The sequence below is a fragment of the Pseudopipra pipra genome, chromosome 15 (genome assembly GCF_036250125.1).
Source record: "Pseudopipra pipra isolate bDixPip1 chromosome 15, bDixPip1.hap1, whole genome shotgun sequence".
Lineage (NCBI taxonomy): Eukaryota > Metazoa > Chordata > Aves > Passeriformes > Pipridae > Pseudopipra > Pseudopipra pipra.
In genome coordinates this window covers 11,423,259-11,442,224 of record NC_087563.1, presented here as the reverse complement: position 1 = coordinate 11,442,224, position 18,966 = coordinate 11,423,259, and the positions used below count along the sequence as shown (strand labels likewise).

At 39.9% G+C, this 18,966-nt stretch overlaps 1 protein-coding gene across 8 annotated transcripts in view; it reads right to left on the bottom strand.

The window, feature by feature from the left end:
* The window catches only part of EBF1 (EBF transcription factor 1), a 274,047-nt gene that overhangs the window by 67,535 nt on the left and 187,546 nt on the right, over positions 1-18,966 (bottom strand). For 4 of the 8 annotated variants that reach the window (XM_064671914.1, XM_064671912.1, XM_064671919.1 and 1 more), the window contains exon 9: positions 2,832-2,965. In XM_064671914.1, the coding sequence (XP_064527984.1) occupies positions 2,832-2,965 (134 nt within the window). The remainder of the gene's footprint in view (positions 1-2,831; positions 2,966-18,966) is intronic. The other 4 variants (XM_064671916.1, XM_064671913.1, XM_064671918.1 and 1 more) reach the window with 1 other exon arrangement.

Below are 18,966 nucleotides of genomic sequence, written 5' to 3'. Positions count from 1 at the left end.
ACGAAAGTCCCTTGGAAAAAAAAGGCATTAGGTGGCCCATTTTGCTGAATTCTAAAAATATCACAGGCTCTTAAAGTCATTTTCATAAAGTAATATGGGAGGTGTGGATTAATTGAACCTACTGGCTTAGGGTATCTGCATTTCTGCACAAAATTAATGTGACAAATTAAGTTTTTATTTAGTTCTCACTGGCTGAGAAAGGTTGCAATTATGTTAGACTGTTTACAGCTAAAATATATGTTTAAATAATAAATATGTGTTTCAGAAACCATTTTAAACCTCCTTTTTTTTAACACAGTCAACTCCATTTCAAGCATATAAATATTTCAATTACAAAACTTGAATACATGTAAAAGAAATTAAAAATATATTATTTACATTTCAAATTATTTATAACATATACTGCTTGACAGCAACAAACTCACTCTTCAAATGAACAATTTTTTTTTTTTTTTGCCTTTAACTCTGCTTCTGAGCTGTGGTAGGATTTATATTTTAAATATCCATGCAGCTCAGGTATTTACATGGACTTTGCTATAATAAAATCTGAGTAATATAGGACCTTTACAATAATTATCTTCACAGCACCTCTCCAAAGAAGGTGACTAATCTTATTACTGTGTTAGAGAAAGGGAATTGAACTTTAAGGAGATTATGTGATTTGCCCAAGGTCCCATGAAAAGTCTGTAGCAAAATGATGCTTAATTTAAATATTAGACTTCATTCCCCAAACCACCTGCAATTATAACTGAAAGTGAAGCTAGAAAAATCCATGTGAAAATGCTCTGCAAGACTCACTCTTTTTCTTTAGTTTCTACCTATCTGGTTTTGTTTGGGATTTTCTGCAGTTCAGTTAAATTATGTTTTCTTTGGACTCATAAAACCACAGGATGAACTTTAAAATTCATCCAGAATACAATGACAAAATAACCTGGCCAGGTTTGCTTAAAACTGGGCCTGACTGGCAACTCAGGATGAACCTGCTCCAAGTTTAAAATGGACTGAAATTCAGAGGATTGACAGTTCAATTTTATACTCTATTAAAATAAAACAAAAATATTCTTCATGGGTACTGAAAATGTTCTAGACATTTTTAGAAATGGGAAGGCAAATGAAAGAACTTATTTTGTACTTCATAGGTGGTTTGTATGTGTAATTTGAATTATTTATAGATCACTATTATTTAGGGATCACTCAGACAGCTCATGCATTTCTTCACTTGTTTATCATGTTTGTCTGCTTCTTTTAGAAAGAATTTCTCTTCCCCTATAGGATTTTCTACTCCTCTCATAGGTTATGAAATAAGGAGCAATTCTGTAAGGGAAAGACAGTGACACATTTTTCACTCAACACCAGCTTGCAGCCCCTTACAGCATTCACAGCCAACAGACTGGCTTTGCTCTGGACCCTCTCTAATATTATTAATTTTATGACAAGGCCTTGCAACCATCAGCAACAACGTTTTGACCAGCACTCACTCTCCTGAGATTAGAAATTGCCAATTAATGGCTTTTTCTAATAAATAGAATCAAGATTTATAATGAAAGATCCAATTCTGCAGTACCAAAATCAGAACACTTTCCTCCCAGCCTCTTCACCTTTCCCTGTTAAATGTCTGTAGACATAATGGCTTCAATACTAACACACAAGATGCTTACACTGGACCCAAGGGGCACTTTCATGATCACATAAGGGCTTCAGAATAGGGCTCATTTACTACATCTCCTTTTCTGGAATGCCCTTTCATCCACACTTGTCCTCAAGTGGAAGGATGAGAGAGGGAGAGAGAACAGTGAAGGCCATGAAGGGCATTAGAGAATACTCTTCACATGGAAAAAATGCTGCCATATGTGCAATGGAATCAGTAAGGGGAATGTGCTGGATATGAATTAAGCCATACTGTTGATATAATAGTTACAGGATATGAGTTAAAGCAGCAGAAGATCCTTTCGCTACTGGGAAGCACTGTACAGATACTTTAGAGAAGCTGGGTTGTCTGTTAGCATGTTTATTTCAGTATTAAAATAATGAAAACAACAATTTCTTGTTAAACCTCCAAAATGGTTTTGAAGAGCCATAAATGCAAAAGGTAAACCTTTCCTTGGAGCTGCCTCCCTGTGCCCGTGGGGAGCTCTGCCACGGCTTCTATGGCCCTGCACACTGGATGTGGCCTCCCGGGTGAAACTGCCTGGGTCTTAACTTTTCACAGGCTTTTGGAGAATACCAGAACCCATGATTAATTATGTGCAGGGAGAAGAGAGGATTTAAGGAACTGGAAGAAATAGCAACAGCAAAAAGTGGGTAAGAAACAAAAAAAAGGTTATTATGAAAACCACAGGGGCCCCTGCTAAATATGATGAGTCCACTGTGGATACAATACAGTGTATTTGGTTGCAATTATGATCAAGCATCCACACTTTAAGGATGTGCTATTCAGAGGTGCTGTATTTCTGCAATCTCCACCTCATTGAGCTGTAACTGCAAGCAGCCAATTTCCCTGGAAAGCAGGATCACCTAAATGTTTGTTTCCTGTGGGCCCTTAGCTATTGTAGTGCTAAATGCAGAATTATTCACGTAGGCATTTATCATTCCCTTTTCTTGTAATAAAATCCACTGAGCTAAATTCTGGGCCAGTGAGAGGAGCTGCAAATCCCCTGGCTATAATGGATTTCTGCCACAGGTAAATTTGACTAATTATTTTCATAAACCTGAATGAGGAAAGGATTCATGTCTCAACATTTGTTGCTGATTTAGCATGTGGCATAGAGAAAGGACAGGCTGGCTATAAGCGAGACAAAGCTATTAGACATTACCGTTCAGACAACACCTACCTCACTCCAAACCAGCATGGTGCCGAATATGACCTGTAACCCATCAAAGAAATTGTCTCCTATGATGATGACAGTGGCACCTCCTGTAGTCCATCCTTCACTTGGACTGATGGCTTTGATACATGGTGTAGCTGCTTTTCAACACACATGAAAAAGAGAAGTATTCTGCTGTTAGAACCGGATTTTAATGATAGAAGACGTGAGAAAAATAAAATAAAAGGAGCTTTCATTTCCCCCCTTACTAACAAAAAGATTTCAGCAATCATGTTCTTTCTAGTACATGTGCATGACCTCAAACTATATCTTTGGAAGCATTTTTTTTCTCAATTAATTTCTGTTTGGTTTTATTATCTGCATTGAAAAAAAATTTTTTTAATCCTACATTAACAAAAAAAATCACAGCATGATGGGCAGAGACCAATTGGAAATCAGGACAAATCCCTTTTTTTATTCTATATGAAATGTGCATGACCTGAGTTAATAAAACAATCATTGGTAATTCTTCTTTGTTATCTATCAGAACCCAAATTCATCGAGGAAACTCCCATAAATATTATGGAAAATATTGGCTAAATAATAAAGGGTGTAACCCTCAGCATTTCTTTAACTATTCTGCAATCAGACCCAGGTTGTTCAAGCATTAAAGCATCCTGCCATGATTAATGCTTTGGCTACTACAAAAAAACCCCAAACCAAACCCCACAGGCCTGCCATCCAGTCATTCCAGTTGCATTGCATCCACAGGATAAATGAGAGGCACTGCTCAAAGTAGTCACCTTAAATCTTGGAGTAAGAACTTCTGGTTTAAGATGATGTAAGCAGAAACAGGCTCAGCTCAAATATTGGTGGGCTAGGGCAATATAAACACTGACACACTGATTCTCCTCTGCAGTAATGGGGTAACTCAGAATTTAATTGTCTTGAAGCAACAGGAATAACATAACTTGAGTTAGGCAAAAAGCCCTGGGTAACTTTTTGCTGCAGAGTCTCATGGTGGTCACATAGGTTGAGGAAAAGAAGCCACTCCACCCAAAATGCCACCAACTTCTCCTTGCTCATCCAGCATGAGATGAGAATATCACACCACACCATTAGGTAACATTTAAGTAAAGCAGGTACTGCAGTAATTTTATTAGTTATGAAAAACAGGTTCAAGGAGCAGCCTAACTCCACCATCAGCATTGGAAAGAAAGACTCTTTTCTTTAGGTATGAACCCAGGCCTCAGCAGAGAGAAGAGGCTGCTGTACTGCAAACTCATGAAGGGCTGCCATTGCCTATTCTGACTCTGCAATGTCAACCAGCAGAACTTTGTTAGCTGAAAATATAGGTATGTGTATATATATGTATGCAAATATACCTCTCCTTTTAGGGTTGCTGGCATTTGGCTGTGAATTGCTACTTGGTGGGAAGGCTGGCTGAGCTGCTAATTTGGTTTGTGACTTGGAGTATTTGACGATGTTCTGAAGGAAGAGCACTCAGGTACTTCATCCTAGTAGGGATTTACTAGGAAGATAAGAGTCTGAAAGCCACCCACATGTTAGCACCATGCAGGATAACACCCTTGCACCCATGAGTTACTTAATGTGGCTGTGTGGTGAATTACTTAATGAGGCACAGCCCCTGTCCTAAATTCTTCTAATTGTAAAGACAGAAAATTAACTCATTCACAGAAGCCTAATTTAAAATGCTCCAGACATAAAGTGCTAAAGAGACCCTGTGCATCTTTATGATTATTTAGTGAAGTTCTGGTTGGTTGGAGCTAATTGCAAGAGTCAGTGTGGCTGCTGCGAAGCTCCTTCCTCCCAGCCCCTGGGCAGGGCGGGTGGGCACGGAGCTGGGAAGCAGGAGGGAGCTGGGAAGGGAGCTGTTGAGTCACTCTGAGCAGTGAGTGTTTCTGTGGACGCTGCTGCTCTCACAGCACCGGGGATGCCAGGCATGTATGGGGAGCAAACAGACCCTGTTCCTACCTACAAAAGGTTGTAAGTGTCAGGCACAAACTTTTCCACTACTTAAGCTGATGGGGATGCCAGCTCCAGTGAAAAACACAAACAGGCAGAATAAAACCCCATTATCCTACCCCAAACTCGGCAGAGCACAGCCATTAACTTTTACATGAGCTAACAAAAGAAACATCCCAACATTATCGTCATGAAAACGTAGCGCGCGCACAGAAGTAACTTCAATATGTTTAATTTGGATTCAAGTTACTTGCATAAAACTGTGTATAAAAACCATTGCAATGTCCAAAAGCAAATGCTTTCCCTTCAGCCAAGTTCACAGCAACGGATTTACAGTGAAAGCAGCTTTTCAAAATGCCATCTAGCCCTTTCATAGGATCAAACTTTTTCATAAATAAAAATTAAAATCACTTCCAAATTACACCCTTTCCAATATTCCCAGTTGATTGTGGACACAACCCCCCACAATAAAACCCAGAGATAATCAGTTTCCCATGTGTCAGAGAATGAGCTACTTTTCTTAAAGACTACAAGCAACATTTTTTTCCTAAATACCAGTGAATAAAAACTATTTGAGACCATAAGCCATTAACAGAAAACATATGCAGGCTTTGCTGAAAGGGTTGTCAAACACTGGAAGAGGCTGCCCAGAGAAGAGGTTTAGTCACCATCCCTGGGGGTATTTAAAAGCAGTGTATATGTGGCACTTGGGGACATGGTTTAGTGATGGGCTTGGCAGTGCTGGGTTTACAGTTGGACTCATTGATCTTAGAGGTCTTTTCCAAAGTAAATGATTCTACGATCCAAAATTATAACTCAATTCATCTTTAAAATAAAAGCAAGATACCACTCTGCAGTTACAGGTCCCCACTAAAGTTCCTGTATTTACCTTGTGATGTTCTTTGCAGTCCCTGCACTGCACTCAGGGGTACAAGGTGCTGCACTGTCTGTTCTCCTCATGTATTTGATTCTGATACTTTATACATGTATTTGCTTCCTATCAAATACATGCCAAGTCTCATCCATGGCAGCTGGGGGGACTTTGGCAGACACAGGTTTCTGAGTTGAACTGGGGCTGTGAGTTGTTCACTGGGACACTCTCGCCCGCAAAGTCAATGTGACCAATCACACGTGTAATCTCATTTAAATATGTAGAAATTGTGCTGAATCAGTGCCTCATGAACACTGCTGGCAATAGCCCAGGGCATCTCCTCTGAGGATGAAAAGGCAGGACTTGGGGGTTTAATAAGCAGGGCAGGATGGTACCCTTTGCAGGCACAGAATGAGATGGAGCGAGAGCACTGTGCATTCCCAAAAGATTTCAGGGCATTATTTTCCCATATCACAAAAACCAGTGGGACCTCCCAGCTTTCCCCACGCAGCTTCTCTTATTTTACACTGCAAGTGTCTATACAGATTGGAAGGGCTGCAGGAAGGTGCTGCCCTGCCAGGGATACTCAAGGGCTGCATCCCAAGGAAGCCTGAGGAGACGTGCTGAGGGAGGCATCCAGACTGCTACCTGTTTTTGAAGGCACAAAATATGTTTATACAATGACATGTTTGCAACAACCAGTGTCATTCAGAACATTAATCTTACTAAAACTTTGCCCTTCCCAGGCCCTTTGGTTGGAGAACCAAGGAGGATGGAAGAACTGGGTCCCATTTGCAGCATCACCACAGGTAACACTGGGAGGGGGGCAAGGCAATGATCTCAGCTCTATTTATGCCCCTGGTACAAATGTCTGGCCAGTTCAGGCCCTCAGCTCTTCATACTTCTTCTGTTAATCATTTGGCAACTTCCAAAGTGCTGTCTGGAAGGTGTTTACTTCTGTGCAACCCTAGAAAAACAGAACTAGGCAGAATAATCTTTTCACTTGGAGACCTTTTTCTACATTTTGTTTTGGTCAGAGGAGAAACCAAAATACAGAACTTTTTTTTTTTTTCCAGAATGCAAAGTTCCAGAATCTCTATCTGAAATTAACTAAAACACTCTTCAATATTTCCAAGAAAAACAAAATGTTTTGTTTCAAAATATTATCACTTCTCATGCCCTTCTGTAACACCAAAGCATCATTTCTAAAATGGTGTTTTTAAAACAAATAGAAATAAGTTACATAAAATTTAGGGTTTTTTCTGTAGAAAAAGAGATTTTAGTCAAAGCCTGAAGCTTCACTGATAGAAAAACACAGTGAAGGACCTTAGACCAGTTCCAATAAAGGCAGTGACATGTACAGAATTGATAACATGAACAGTCTAGAGAACAATTATAACCAAAAAAAGAATAATTACACATTTCTACACATATAAACTTTTTTTTATTTTTTAAATGAAAAACTGGAAGCCCACTACAATCAGAACAAAAAGAGTTTGGTAGCCCAACTCTCAGACAAGATTTTCAGACTTTCTAGCGTTGAGAGCATTATGTTCACTGCACCTCTTCAGAACAGTTGTGGGGCTGAGGAAAAACTAAATATCACCCTCCAACTGCAGGCACAGACCTTGCAGCTCCTTGCTGAAGGTGATGTGGTCACATCCTCCACCTGCTGAAATGGCCCAGCAGTTGAGTCTTAATGAGCTGCCCTCCTTCTTTGCATAATATCAAGGCAAATCAGTGTTCACATCTGACATGTTTCATTGTGCTGCTCCTGCAGGTCGAGCTCACAGATAGAGGTGTCAGAGGGAGGCACTGCAATCCCAAACTTATTGAAGCCAACGGGAATTTTGCCACTGACTTCAAAGCTAAGGTCTCTATCGATAAATGTTAAGGATTTATGAGCAAAGTCCTTAATGACCTCAAGGGAAATGAGGTTCTTATGAAATCTTCATCTTTTCTCAGAATACACGTTGTTGAAATCTTGTCACCTCCCATGCAAAGGATGGCAGGTACCAGCTGCAGCACACGGGGAGCAAAACCGAAAGTTTTTTGTTGTGTGCTGTGTGTGTCAATGTGTTCCCATGTTCCTGCAACTCCCAGCTACTGATATACAGGGGATTTTTCTTCCTTCAAACTGTGACAATAAAATGATTACCCCACCACAGTTTAGCATAATGGTTCAGAAATGCTCATGGCATATTGCAGAGTTAAAGTGGAAATTATTAGGTAGCTCTTCTTTGTTATAATAATGATCACTCCACAAATAAAAGCTCTTCTCCCAAAGGTACTGCAAGGCACAAAATGCTAATTCTGAAGATTATGTGTGTGCTTTTATTAAATATTACTATGCCCTGTCTGTTTGAGGGCTTCACTGCTCTGATTGTTTTATGAGTGCCATGTTAATGTCAGCCCCATCTTGCTAGCAGCAGGCACACATTTTAGCTTTTGTATGAGAGTTGATCAAAGGCCACGTGCTGAGGGAATTGCTGAGAAAACACGGACAAGCGATAAAAATCTAACAGATTAATTGGTTTAAATTTCATTTCAGGGCGTTGAACTTTGGCTCAGGACACGAGTACTACACTACCAGTCAGGGCCTAATTACCACATTTCCAATTTGCCTCTGAACAATGCTTGGCAGGGAGAATAATAACAGTACTAATAATACTAATAACAATAATAATAACAACTAAACAACAGCAATGATGTCTCCTCTTAGCTTCTTGTACATGTTTAACAACCAACTTTGTGTGCAGGCAATTGCACCAGGAAATTGCTCTCCCCTACACCCCCACCCACCTGCCTCCTGAGCATTTCTACCTGCCTCAAATAACACCTGATGACAGGAGAAATAGCAGACACCCTCAGGAGCATCTGAATTTACAGAATCAATAATCTACCAATTCCACTCCCTCATAAACACACAGTGGACATTTCATACTCTTAATTAGGGACCTGCATTTCTAAACAGAGATAGCTTCTTATCCTCCAACAGAAATGATCTGTTCCACTGATAGAAAACAGAGGCCAGAGGGGAAAAAAAAGCATATTTACCACAAAGTTTATGGGTGGCCTTGGAATAAGGGTTAATTGAGCTTAGAGGTAAATGTTCACTGAGGTGAATTAGTGGGATGCACAGCTATCAGCAGGGCTCTGGGACTGCTCTTATTTAGCTTCTGAAATGTATTTGCTCTATGATTAATATCCAGTTTGTGCTGGTGACTGTAAGAATGACCTCGCCTGCAGTTTTTATCATGAAGTGTGGTTTCATCCTCTATTATTCCATAGATGAGGCTCTGACAACAGTTGCTGCATCACAACAGGAGTTTAAATGATGGGGCACATGCTTTTATTTTTCTTCTCTTTAAGAGTATTGTGACACGCAAGGAGAGTTGCATAAAGGCAGTTAAAACTGGAAATTAAGAGGAACAGGGAATTTATGTCTCATCTTAGAGGAAGTACTGAAAATATCTGGAGTTTAATTTAATTTTCCTTTTTTTTCCTTGGGTAAAACCTAATTCCTAGCTAAATAAATGAGCCACAGATTAACCCACAGTTTATGGGTCTGATCCTGCAACCTGTTAAATGCTTTCACCAAACTACTGCCTTTCAGAATATCAACACAAATCAGTTTTAAGCACTCAAAACCGTCACTTACTGAAGTTGTGATTCAACAAACCACTCAAGTCAGTGCTTAACAACCCAGTTGAAGAAGCTGCAGAGTAAGGAGCTCAATTTTTTAAGATAGTTGGGCAGTGCCCTATGCAAAGCTGCCAAGAGCTGTGCAGTGTATATGGAGCTGGGGCTTCCCATTTCAAAACAAACTGAGGTTACATGTGGACCACCCTGTGCAATGCAGGGCTCACACAAGACACACCTGACACAGGAACCAGCAGCAGCAGAACCAACACACCAAGGACAACACACCGATCTCAGGAACTGAGTGCTGTGGCTACTCAGTGCTGGAGACAGTCAAACATAGCAACAGCTCAGTGCTAACTCTGGGATACCTACAGCATTTTTATATCATCTGGTGTAGATCTTCCCTCAGGTACCTCACAGCTACTGAAAACATGTAGGGTTTGTCACTGAGCAAGGCAGTGCCCAGGAATGGTCTGAACCTAAATTCTTTTCCCACAGCACTCTGGAGGTGAAGGTGTGCAGTGCTTGTTGGAATGCTCGAGGCCTCTTTTGATCAGCTATTTTAGTTTGGCAAGGTATGTTTCTCTTTAGAAGGGAACAAAAACATTATTTCTTCCTTTTTTGAATTATAACTTTACATAGGTGTTACACAGGAGAGAACGATTATTTCATTCATCACTGGTTTTGTGGATCTTCAACATTAAGCACTTTAATAGATCAATTTTAACATGGGAAAAATGTGGGGTTTTTTTCAGAACTGAAAATTATCATTTTTCCAAAATTCGCTAGTTTGAGACAATAAACCAAATATTTTGGGGGGGTTGAGCTGGGCTGTTTTGTTGAAGGGAAGGATTGTTCGTGGTTTGTGGGGCTTTATTTTGTTTTTCCCAAAATAACGTTCTCATTCCTGAGAAGCAGAATTGCCACAGTCTGCTCACCTAATCTGAGCATGCTGAAAAGGTGAACCCCAAAAAGTTTGGTGCCCAGGCAAAGGTGCCACTCCAGCCTGGTATGTGGAGGCATTCTTGGAGCTGTATCCAGCACAAGCAGAAAGCAGCCACAGTTTGTGAGACCAGCTTGCATGGGCACAGCCTGCAGGACCAGCCCAAAGGGTCAGTCATGGACACTTCAGGGAAAGGGAACGGGCAGAGTTTTTACATATTGTACCAGAGCATTAAATCTTCACTCTTAAGCTAAACAATGTGTTTGCTGTTTATCTTACTAAAGTGATGATCTTCCTGCTTTCCTTTCGCGTATCGCAGCCGGCTCTCTCTCCTATTCTCTCCTGACAATAAGCAGCTGCTGTGCAGGAAACAGGGCAACAGAGGTTTCCCTCTCGAGCAGATAACTCACACAGCTTTATGCGACACAGGCACGAGGATGTGATGCCCTGCTGCCCCTTCCCAGCTCTCTCCTTTACGGCATCTTGATATTTGGGACTTAGCATGTGCAGGCTCTAAAGATTACAACACCCTGCCAAAAATGGCAACCTCCTCCTGGTTCTTCATGACATCTGCACTGGGTGAAATCACTGAACCAAAAATATACGCGCTGTGCAAGCCCTCCAGGTTGGGGGAAGGGAGGGAAGGTTGCCTTTGTTTCTGTTTTCCAATAGTGAAATTAAGGGTCTTGGCTGTGAATTTTCTGCCTAACATTTTGGATGCTCAGTTCCCATTAATGGGAATTGAAAATGTAAATTACCTGGGATAATATTCCACCTACAATCAATACTTAAGCCAGTGTTTCTCTTTTATCCTTGCTGATGCCTCAGCCAGCAAAGTTACATTTTATGGAGTCCTCTGTTTCTCTTTCCTTAATGATTTCCAAAGCTCTTAGTTGTTGATCAGTGCCTAAAAAATGACTGCATGGAAAAAGGAGGCAATCCAGAATAATGGGAGACCTGTTACAAAAAATCTCTGCTGTGTATTTTACTTAAAATGTTTCCATAAAATATTGATTTAGTTATCTCTATATGATTGCAAGAAATGCATTATCATTCATTCTCTTAAACTCTTTCACATCACAGAGGAAGTGCTGGGAGATTTTTTTTGTATTTGGTTTGTTTTGTTTTGTTCTACTTTTAGAGCTACCTCCAGCTTTCCAAAAATTTATAAAACAGCCAGAATCCTTAATATCTTCCTGCAAGTCAGTAAAACTTGACCTTCAAAGAGAGGTCTATCATGTTTGTTTGGCAAATAATAAATTCCCCAAGAAAAATGAAATGTTGCAAAAACAGTTAAAATTACGTTAAATTAAATATATAGGCTCAGCCAAAACATTAATATATAAAAACAACACAGGTATTATTATTCTTGAAAAAAACATATATGCACTCTCTCTCTAAATATATATATGTTTCAAGAAGCCTAACAATTTTATTGTGATTTTTTTTTGACACGCTGCTCTGATTTTTTGTTCCCAGAAAATTTTGTGCAGGTTTTGAGCTATGATTTTTGCATTCATTATTTTCGCCCCAGAATTGGAGGACTTCCATTTTGAGTCAGCCATGAAGAAACTGTTGTGGGTGGCCTTGGCCAAACATTGCTCCCTGCCTAAACCAATGCAGCCTCTCAGCTCCAGCACTGCCACAGTCTCTGTTCTCTTGAGCAGCTTGGGTTCACAGGGGCATGCACTGGACTGGGAGATAAAACAACACATCCAAGAATATTGGATAGGGCCTAAAAAGTGTTGGCAGCACTTCCAGCTCCGCAAATGGGGCCATGTTTGCTGAGACCCCAACACCAAACCAGCGACTGCTCTCCTCCCTCAGGGATGCACAGACTTATTTTGACCCTAAGCAAGACAAATGCTTTCCTATGAGCCCCCAAATTATTGCACTTCTATTTCTTCACTCCTTCCTCCAGCCCATGGTGTTACTTTCAAAGGCACAGGAATGATAAGGCAAAGCCAAAGGCAATACCATGCAGGGGATGAAGGTGTGATACATGCATGGGATTGCACCGTTGTATCTGAATACGGACTTTAAAAGTTTTGTTAGTAAAACAGTGAAAAAAATCCTTTATGCTTCCCCCACTTCAATTTCAATGGCTTCCCGCTGATTTAACTTCCGCTGATGAAGTTACAGAGCCCAACTAAGCAAATATGACTATGCAAAAACAATAGGTATGTCCAGAAAGGAGACTGCATCTGGTTAAGTGCACTAAAGTTTAAAAATAGTTGCACTGATGCAATTTCTGGGTGAGGATAAAGGCAACCTTGCGAATGGAAGCCCAAAATGTGCAATATGAATCAACCCTAAAAGTTTGTCAAAACAAACATCTCTGCATAGCTCGCATACTCCAAATAATACTTAATTTTCCTGACTGGTCCTTAAGGATCCAACAAAGCATTTTATAGGATAGAACTAGCCATTTGCTGAATGTTAACCCTGTGGTTTACTGTTTTGCTGAATCCCAACCTAACAGAAGGGCAGGTGGGTGCAATTTCTGAATTCCAGGTTTGTTTTACCCTCACTCTAGTCTTGTTTACTCTCTTTTATTTTCCATCAGTATCTTAACAAAGCAATAAATCTCTCATGGCAAATCTCTCTAGAGTTAGAACATGGGACTAGACAAAAGCACCTTGGCCACAGCACCTCCTCTCTGTAAGGTATACAAAGCTCAACATCCAGAGTACAAAAGGGGTGAGCCCTGATGCTCTGATGTACACTGGTACGTTATGGCCACATTGGCAAGGTTTAGTTGATGATATACAGAAACTATTTTAGATGAAACATAGACTTCTATCAAAATCTAAATTCTCACTGCCAAACTAAATATTAGTATCCATTAAAATTTAATGGAATCTTTCACAATCACAAAATAAAACCCAGAACTCTGCTCCCTCAAAATAAGTTAAAAATTCCTGCTATGTCATACAGCACAACAATCAGAAATTCACCTGAGACGAATTCTAGAGCAAACAAAAACTGTATTTTCCTGATAAAAACAAGATCCAACTAAAATTAATTTTTAGCTGAGATCTCTTTGTTCAGCAGAATTGAGAAAGTCTGCCCACAACAGAGAGCTCACAGTAATCGTCTTTCAGAAACAGAACAACCCGCACAGAAACACAAAGCAGTCCTGCCAGGGACAGGGAGTGCCTGTAATCCACTTTCTTCAAGGGAAATTCAAGTACCCTAAGAGTTCTTATTCCTCATCTGATTTCTCTCACAAATCACAGGCTCTCTAATGCAATTTTCTGGAGTCTGAGAATCATAAAGTCAAATATGAACAAGTCTAGTGGAAAATCTGTGACGCTAATCTTGGCCTATGCTGTACTTTTAACAGGCACTGAATTTGTGCACCGGATTATCCAGATGGCCATACAGGAATCATCCTGATAGGATTAAACCTTTGTGCTGAACTCTGCTCCATCTGTTCTCGGAGGTTTGCCTATCGCTATCAGAATACGAATGTTCAGCCTATGTCTAACACCACGACTGAAAGCCCCTATTTACCACACACACACACACATATGTATATGTGCACACACATATCCTTGAGTACTTGATTAGTAATGTGAGATGAAGTTACCCTGAAGTTTACCACTAAAGAAACATATTGGTTTTATTATTCTTTTGAAGAACAAAGTATGCTATATCTAAATTCAAACAAAAGAGCATTTTTGTTGTTGTTCTGGGACTTGTTCAATTCATTAAACTATAATACTCCCATAAATTTGTAGATGAAGGCATGACTAAACATAAAGCAGCAAGGCTCTTCATCTTTGAAATCTATTAGTGTATGAGGATGTATGACACAATTGCACTTTGAAGATGTCATGGTTAAATATTTCAGATTAAAAACCAGCCAACAACAAAACACATGCATGCACACAGCACTGGTAGCTGTTATTTGCAGCTCGATCTAGTCACAGCCCAAGAACAAAAAAGTAATAATCAGTCCCAGTAAAAGAAAAGCTTATTCCCATTAATGTTGCTTTCTGCTTTTATTATCTATTAATGACACACTTCTGCATTCATTGTTGCAGCCTGCCAGATGCAGCAAAGATCCATATTCATCATGTGCAAAAAATTGTGCTTAGGCTGTCTCTGTGACAGGTTACACAGAGCTGCCAACAGAGAGACTGAGGTCCGATGCACGGCCTCGGGTTTCCAGGCCCTGGGCCAAGGGAAAAGGTAGAAAATCTGGCTCTTCTGTAGGAAAAGCATCCCAGTGATCAGAAGGTTTAAATGAATTTCTATCCTGGCCAGAAATACACTGCAAACTAATGACTACCTGGGATGGAAAAGGTGGATAAGAAAAAGAAAAAAAAAATAAAATAATAATTAATAATAACAATAACAATAATAATAATAATAGATTCAGCAATGCACTATAACACTTAGCCCATGCTTCTGATGGCGGCAGTACAGCAATGGAGGCGACATAACCTGAATTGCATTTCAGGCAGCAGCTCTGATTGTGTGGCAGAGACTGAGACCCCCTTGTCTCTGCTGTGCAGGATCTTTCAGACTGTTTTTTTCCTCTGTTATTTGTGCTGCTCTGAGTGCAAGGTCAGGCACCCCCTCCCAGCCATTTAGGCTTTACTTGCAAAAACATAAGCATAAAATTATATTTATAGTTCATAGTATCTGTCCAGCAATGACACCACATAAAACCAGCACGCTGAAAATGTGAGTGAATACTTTGGACTCGAGCCTACAAACGCTTAGAGAAGTTGTTCTTTCAATGTGTCTGATAAAGTCATGCAAGGTTTTTATTTATTTATTTAGGGCCGTATTCAGACCACCTACCTAAGGCATTGCAGCATGTCAAACATCAGACTCCGGCTCCGGCTGGGAGAGTCAGTCTGTCTAAATTAGGATCCTCTTTCTGCTATACAACGAGCAAAAATGGGAAGACACCTCTGGAAGCCTGGAGACCCAGGGAGTTCCGTGCTGGCTCATGGAAGTACCAAGGGACCTCGGTAAGACGGTATCATAGGGAGGAAGTAGCCAGAAGCAACCTCATAAAAAATATTTGGCAGCTGATACAGAGCAGACACCTGACTCTGGGCTTTCCAGCAGGCATCTCTGCTCAGGCTCAGGGCTGAAGGAGGAGGCAGCACTCAGCATCGCCTTCAAGGTCGCAATCCCAGGAAAAGAATAATTTTCCCCAAAGGGCCCCTAATCAGAGTAGCTTTACCTTTTGGTGCCTCAGGAGCCAAACCTGGTCAGAAATATTTCTTTCCTCTCCCTTCATCTCCTCAAAGAGTCCATGAAGTTGAGCAATGCTCTCACCTGCAGGAAAGTGCTGTGACCTCAAACCAAACCCACAAGCTGCAGCTGGAAGATGAGCAGCGCTGCGGTCAGCCCTGCAATTTGCCTCCGAGTGCTGCCCTTCCCTCTCGGCATGGGTCACGTAACACCAAACCTATGGATTCCATATGCAAGCCCGGGTTTTCAGGGAACAGCAACATGAGCTGTCTATTCAGTCTCCAGCAGTGGGGGAGAGATCCAGCACATCTGCTGCCATTTCACAACCCAAAAGGGACCTCTGTGGAAACACTCTTTGCTTTTTCACAGGATAGATACAGAACCTCTGAGAAAGCTGCTACAAAACCATAATGATATGGTATTGACCAAACATAATTTGGATCTTTATACTCCCATTGCTAACAGACACTTCAATGGTGGTACAGTAAACAGCACACAGGTTCCTGCAGCACTTGGGACTAGATTTTTGGAGGTATCCACCCATCCAGGGGTTCCTGTAAGCACCTAATGGAATTTTCAAAGTATGGGGCTGACAGGCATAGAAATTCTGCAGCCAGAGTTTAAAAATCCCACTAAACACCTACCTGGAGCTTTAGGCACCTTGGTGCTTTAAGAGTTTGGCTTTAGGTCCAAGAATTTCCAAAAAAGTTGATTTAGCATACCTACACAATAGTGACCGCTTGCCTCACAGGAATGGATCAGAAGTTCAAAAAGTCCTAAACATCCACTTCATGAAGGGCAGTATCTTGTTAAGCATTTCACTGTGGCCATTGTACCTTAACTTGTAGATCTAAATGTTTGAGTTACTTTTGAGAAATAAATTTAAACCACTAAAATTTAGGCAAGTTTTTCACAAAACTTTATTCTTGATCTTTTTAATAAACTTCCTAAGCCTATTCACTTTGCTCAATGAGGTCATAAACCAGCACTGCTTATATTACAGTCACTTTCACGCTAAAGATTTGTTTTGTCACAAAGAGAACTATAAATTCATGGAATGAAGGTGGAAAGTAGAAAGGACTAATTGTGACAAAGCTTTCTGGTTATGCTCAGCAAACAGTTTGAGCTAAGATTTTAAAAAACACTTTATGAAGTTGCACTACTGGCTTTAATGAAAGCACACTTTCTGCAATGCCATACACTCCTGAAAATCTTGTATTCTGGATTTGGGCCAAACACAAAGCCTGTCTCCATTCCAATATTAATTATTAGTAGCTTATTTTTATTCTTTACTACTAAACATTAATAATTTTCAGATGGTAAATCAGATTAGAAAAACCACTCCATACATACCACCCTGGTGGGTTCCATTTTCTGCATCAGTGTCCTGATTTATGCTATTAACTAATTTCCTTGCATACAGAGGTGCTTTGTCAAATACTCATTTTGCTGGGGAAACACTTGGCAGGCACCCTGCAATGGACAGTAAGAGGGATACTCGAATGCTCACACCAATCTTCTCTCAGCTCACTGAGAAGATGTACAGCCTGAGATGCAAAAAATATTGAGTTCTATATTTTTGAAATTTTCCAAACAGAACATTGTAAATGACAGTTTGGTGGAAAATTTTCGTCTGAACAAAACTTTAATCTTGAGATTGTTATCACTCAGTTGATTCACAGCTTTGGACCTAATTTTCATGGGAGCAAAGACCTTTCATAACCACTGATTGCTTTGGGGTATTTAAATAATGGGGTGCTCAACATGAAACATTTGGAAGTGTCCAGATACCTGCAAATGGCTGTGAACACCATTCTTTGATATTCATGACATTTTACAACATCCAGATGAGTTCTCAGAAAATCACAAGTTCTTGGCCTTCATTCCAAACCACAATTCACAAAATTCTTTTCCTTCGCACTCTGCCCAAATCAGCAGGGGAATGAAGTGGAAAAAAACATCTTTTCCCAACATAACACCAATAAAGATATCCTATAATGAAAAAGCTAAATTAGAGGAATTTGTTCAGAAATAATATTAATCATACCACAATAACAGAATGTTTTGTCATTACCTGGTGTGCCCATTTTTGAAGGTTGTAAAAACAACGTCTGGCAAAACTTCACTGCCAAATGGTGCAATACCTCTCAAACATTTCTGTAAGCCTAATGTCAGTCTTCTCCTCTGTGATGCCATTGTATTAGTGACATAGTGGCCAGAAAAGCAAATTGAAATGTAATGAATGCTCAGTAACTATGAATATTCATTGACTATTTGAATGCTACTGAATGTTCTCCTGTACTTGCACCTGTGAAGTTTCTGCCAAACAGAGTAGCTAAGGTTTTTCTACTTGCATAACTGTATTCCAAATCCTCTGAAGTCTGGAGAGAAACCTCAAACCTCCAGCAAGTGGTTGGTCTAACTCTCCAAATGAGAGTCAACTCTTATGGTGGTTGGAGATTTACCATCTGAACTTTTCTCTCTTATCTGTCTGCTGTAACAAAACAGGGTTTTTTCTATACAAATCTGTATCAAAATTTAACGGCAGTTTTCCTCATATTTTCTTATTTTTGCAATTTTGGGAGCAGAGTTCTGAAAGCTCCTCTGGGAAATTCACAAAATGTTCTTTATCTTCATCCAGGTACTATTTTTCCATGAATTCATGACACTCTCGTAACAATAGAAGGTAACAACATATCACAGCTTGACATCACTTAGATATTCGGGGGGAAGGGTTGAGTTTTTTGTGGGGTTTTTTTTGGTTTTGTTTTGGTTTGGTTTTTTATGGGGTTTTTTTGGTTTTGTTTTGCTTGTTTGTTTGTTTTTATAATTTATTTGAAAACCAAAAAGGACAGTTGCTCATGGGTAGAAACTCCCACACCTTATCTTTTTAAAATCGAGGAGTTTCCCACTTCCATTTTAGCATTTTTTCCTTTCTCAATTAAACTTGACACTAGATCCCTGATAAGTGACTGTCAAGCAGGAATCCTTTCTAACTATGGTAATTGGAGTAGCCAAATTTGAATTTGGCTTTTCAAGAGGTACTTCCATGGACATTATGTAAAAGCAATCCTTTTATTAATGACTAGAATACTTGAAATAGTATCTCCCTGAGTTTCCCGCAACATAGCAGCAGCAATGTTAGTACATAAATGTTATGCAATAATCTTTAAATAATGAAAAAAATCATTAACTCAAACTTCCAACTTCATAAATAGCAGAACTAATGGTAAAACTGAAATTCTGGAATCTTCTCGCCTAAATCAGCCATTTAAAATCCACCTTCATTGTTTAAATCTTGTTTTAATTTAGCCTCAGACTAAAAATAAATTTTGAAATATCAGAATTGCTGCAGCCAGATATTCTAAGTTTTTGAGTACCTCTCTTTAATGGATGATTTATGACCCAGACAAATAGAAACAGAAGATTTTCTGCTTTTTGTTTGACTGGCTATGAGAAGGGTGGCTCCACCTACCCACCCACCCAGTTCTTATGCAATT